We start from the raw sequence: 4,456 nt of genomic DNA on the forward strand, positions 1-4,456 counted from the left end.
ATAGGACTGAAAAGTCCCTTTACTCCAGCAGTAGGCTACTACTATTATTGTGGTCAAATTCTCAAATTATATTGAGAATAAAATTCCATACCTCGGCTGGGATTGAACCCACGCCCTCCTGTTTACCAGGCGAGCGCCTTGACCACTACACCACCGAGGTAGGTGGTGTAGTGTGAATAAAGAAAAGACAGCCAGAAAGCTTGTTTTGACCCTCTCCTATCCTGTCCTTCAATTTCAGGACGCTAGGACCTGAGCAGTTACAGTTCCCTCTGTCAAACCCCTTTATCTGTCGAACGACTGTCCATAAGCATTGTTAAATAGCTCAAGAGAGAGAGAGAGAGAGAGAGAGAGAGAGCTATTTAAGAGATAATAAGGTCACATGGTTGATTGAAGTACCAAAAATAATTGGAACTCTCTCTTTCAAGTCTCTCATTATTGAAAAGGTCACCCAACATCTCACAAGTCACCGACCAAGGCGGCATTGTTAAATCGCTCAAGAGAGAGAGAAAGAGAGAGAGAGAGAGAGAGAGAGAGCTATTTAAGAGATAATAAGGTCACATGGTTGATTTAAGTACCAAAAACAATTGGAACTCTCTCTTTCAAGTCTCTCATTATTGAAAAGGTCACCCAACATCTCACAAGTCACCGACCAAGGCGGTCGTTTCTTAACCGACTGCATTGTTAAATCGCTCAAGAGAGAGAGAGAGAGAGCTACTTAAGAGATAATAAGGTCACATGGTTGATTTAAGTACCAAAAATAATTGGAACTCTCTCTTTCAAGTCTCTCATTATTGAAAAGGTCACCCAACATCTCACAAGTCACCGACCAAGGCGGTCGTTTCTTAACCTCGACGACACTCTTTTCGACTCACCTGACTTATCATCTGGAATCACAGTCTCCTCCAGGAAGCGTCCACACGTAAACCGATAGAAGTCCTGACACGGGTCCACCGACTGGTTCATGTTGTGGCAGTTACAATTCCCTCTATCAAACCTCTTGAAAAAAAAAAAAACCTTAGAAACAAGGTTTGTTTGGTCATGATTTTTTTTTTAGTATCGTCCTAGAACTTTAACTAAGTACCTAGGTATAGGTAGGTACTTATCTACTTAATGGTACAATAAGTTTACAGTAAGTAGTAACTTAATGATATAACTTGTAGTAGTAATGGTACTAATGGTAGCTGGCTGTAAGTATCTTGACACCAATTAGATACCGACCACAGACGTCTTATTTGTCAAAGCACTTATTTCATCAAACATCATTGTTAAACTCTTCAGTGTTAAGCCGACTGGTTTAAGTGGCTTGCTACCGAGACCATATAGGTACTAATGAACTTTCTGAAAAATCTTAGAAACAAGGTTTGTTTGGTCATGATTTTTTTCACTTTTTTTTCTTTTTTTTTTAAGTATCGTCCTAGAACTTTTTAACTAAGTAGGTATAGGTAGGTAGGTACTTATCTACTTAATGGTACAATAAGTTTACAGTAAGTAGTAACTTAATGATACAACTTGTAGTAGTAATGGTACTAATGGTAGCTAGCTGTAAGTATCTTGCCTCCAATTAGATACCGACCACAGACGTCTTATTTGTCAAAGCACTTATTTCATCAAACATCATTGTTAAACTCTTCAGTGTTAAGCCGACTGGTTTAAGTGGCTTGCTACCGAGACCATATAGGTACTAATGAACTTTCTGACTGGCTCGTTTTTCATAAAAAAATATTCGCACTTTGCTTTTGAGTCAACAGCAAAGTGCGAAAACAATTTCAGTTTTTAATTTGCCAGCCTAGTTAGCTTAGTTGGTAGTGCGTCTGCCTTGTAAGTGCTAGGCCGCGGGTTCGATTCCCGCCCGGGGCGGATTTTATAAAAGAGAAGAGAAGAGAAGAGAAGAGAAGAGAAGAGAGGAGAAGAGAAGAGACCAGAATGGAATAGAATGGAATTAAAGTTTAGTACCTGTCCGGAGATATAAGCCGTTCAACTTCAGCAAGATCAAAAAAAAAAAAAAAGTTTGGCTCTCATGGTTTTGTTGAAAATAAGCTCACCTGCAGTTCTGTAATCTTCATCGGGTTGTACAGCTTGGTTGCGTTTCGTCTCTCTTCCAGGGGTAACGAGATCTTAGCCAGCGCTATCTCAAAGTTTAGACTCTCGGTGAGTTCTTCTACAGCGGCCTCTCTATTGGCTCCCATGAGGACGGCTATGTCTAGCATGTACTCGTAATAGGCTCTCACGATCTTCTCATCCAAACCTGCAAGTATGGACGAGGCCAGAAAAGATTGATGAAAATTGACAAGCGAGATTTTAGCCAGCGCTATCTCAAAGTTTAGACTCTCGGTGAGTTCTTCTACAGCGGCCTCTCTACTGGCTCCCATGAGGACGGCTATGTCCAGCATGTACTCGTAATAGGCTCTCACGATCTTCTCATCCAAACCTGCAAGTATGGACGAGGCCAGAAAAGATTGATGAAAATTGACAAAAATAAATACTTAATATCTAAATATATCTAAATAGATATTATTTAAATTATAATTAGAATAATGGAGGGGAAGAGAGAAAAGGGTAAAGACTTTCATCCCAACGCCGCGTTGATGCGTCTTTTTCATTTCACTTCCCCTCCTGGCGTATGTCTTCTAGTGAACACCGCGTCCTTCCGAAAGCGACTCTTAGCATCCAGTACAAAAGTTGTAGTTGTTTTGTAATTTCTCCGCTAGATGTCATGTTTGTTGAATTTACACATTTTTACGCCCACTCTCAACGCAGAGTTTCATGGTATCTTCAGGCTAAAAATTGAGAAATCACATTGATTGATCTCAGGTACCATAAGCTTTATACAAAACAATAGAACTGTTAATTATGTGTAGGATGTCAGACTGAAATGAATAACGTCGCGTTGATCCCGCGTAGGAAAGAAAAACAGGCCTTCAGCAAGAAATTAAAGAGGATGTGCAAGACCGTGAGAAATGGAAGATTCTTGGTTGATACATACCTGTCTCAAAAACAGATCTCAAAAGTGTTCTATTTCTTACCTTTGGCCAAATATTCTCGGCTCAATCCAAGCGAAGCCTGATCGAACTCGATAACCCGTTCGGTGCTGTTCTTCAAATTAACCCCTACACTGAAGTCCAAGAAATAGTCCACGCTATAACCATAGCGACGGAACTTGTACACGGATCCCTTCCAACTGAATGAGCCTTCGTCCCAGGAGTCGCCTGTGGACCAGAAGAACATCAAAGGGTTAAAGAGAGAATAAAACTGTACAGGGTGATTTATTTATTTATTTTCAAGAGATAAGGTTCGTTCTCGGAAAGGCCGGTTTTCTCCCACCCTGTTCTCCTTTTCTCTTCGATTTCGGGACGGTATGTCCCAGCTGTCACCTGAGGGACCAGAAGAACATTAATGGGTTAGTAATAATAATACACGGAGCATTTCCTTCGTCCCAGGAGTCACCTGAGGACCAGAAGAACATTAATGGGTTAATTCGTTAACCCGTGAGTACACGCACATAGGGAAAAAATCTCACACGCTCGGCAAAAACGGTAGAACTTGTTCAATATCGGCCCTAACCTGTCGGGACCTAGGGTAGCTGTTAATTATATGGTTATCTAGATGTTACCACAGTCCATTGACCTATTTTCAATTCCAGTTGCCCGTGACGTGGCGGAAAGTTCGAAGCGGCAACTGAATGTGAGATTTTTTTTCATCACGCGTGTACTGACGTAACTTTTTTTTCTCGTTTTTTTAAAAAAAAGTTTTTCTCTTCTATTGGTTCTGTTACAAACTGTTTTTTTTTGAATTGACAAAATCTTTATTTTAGGCGGGACCGGCCCTTAGCTTGGTCGTAGTTAGATCCTTGTTGAACTTTGCGCGTTAAGGGGTTTTTTGTTCTAAAGAGCTGTAAAGAGGAAAAAAGGTAGGATGGGAAGTTAATTTGGCACTCATGGTGCCAATTTTTAGGCTTGCAGTATGTGCGCACATACTCTTTTTTAGAGTTGTGGGACCAAAACGAAACATAAAGGCGAAAGACAAAACTTCTTAATACCATGATATAAAAATTCTATCAAATTCAACCAATACTTAAGCTTTGATATGAAACTTTCATTACAAGTCCGTTGAAAAAAAATTTTTGTCAACGTCAAAGCTTGGGGACCAAACTGTAAAAAGGTAAAAGGATTCGTTTATTACATATGTGCTTAGCTTATTTCTCTCCCTATCTATTACCCCATAAATAAATGGCAAAAGGTCAGTATTTCTTTAGTCTTTTATATTGTGAAGACTTTAAACTTTGTTTTAGGCAAACTACGCCCTTAAAGCTTGCCGGCTGGAGATCTTGTCTTCAGGCTGGAGATCTTTATAATGGTTACTCACCAGTTTTTAATTTATACTATATTAAAACAAAATTTAATTAAAAATAATTAATTATATTAATTAATAATTTTCATTAATAGAGTAATTTAATTTG

The 4,456-nt window shown here is 39.4% G+C and overlaps 1 protein-coding gene across 1 annotated transcript in view; it reads right to left on the reverse strand.

Moving 5' to 3' along the window:
• The window catches only part of LOC103516773 (neprilysin-2-like), a 31,616-nt gene that overhangs the window by 22,061 nt on the left and 5,099 nt on the right, over positions 1-4,456 (reverse strand). Inside the window, exons 2-3 of the mRNA XM_026829075.1 lie at positions 3,024-3,206; positions 2,043-2,245 (exon numbers count right to left, since the gene is read on the reverse strand). Of these exons, the coding sequence (XP_026684876.1) occupies positions 2,043-2,245; positions 3,024-3,206 (386 nt within the window). The remainder of the gene's footprint in view (positions 1-2,042; positions 2,246-3,023; positions 3,207-4,456) is intronic.

The sequence above is a fragment of the Diaphorina citri genome, unplaced genomic scaffold (genome assembly GCF_000475195.1).
Source record: "Diaphorina citri unplaced genomic scaffold, Diaci psyllid genome assembly version 1.1 scaffold1661, whole genome shotgun sequence".
NCBI classification, from domain to species: Eukaryota; Metazoa; Arthropoda; class Insecta; order Hemiptera; family Psyllidae; genus Diaphorina; species Diaphorina citri.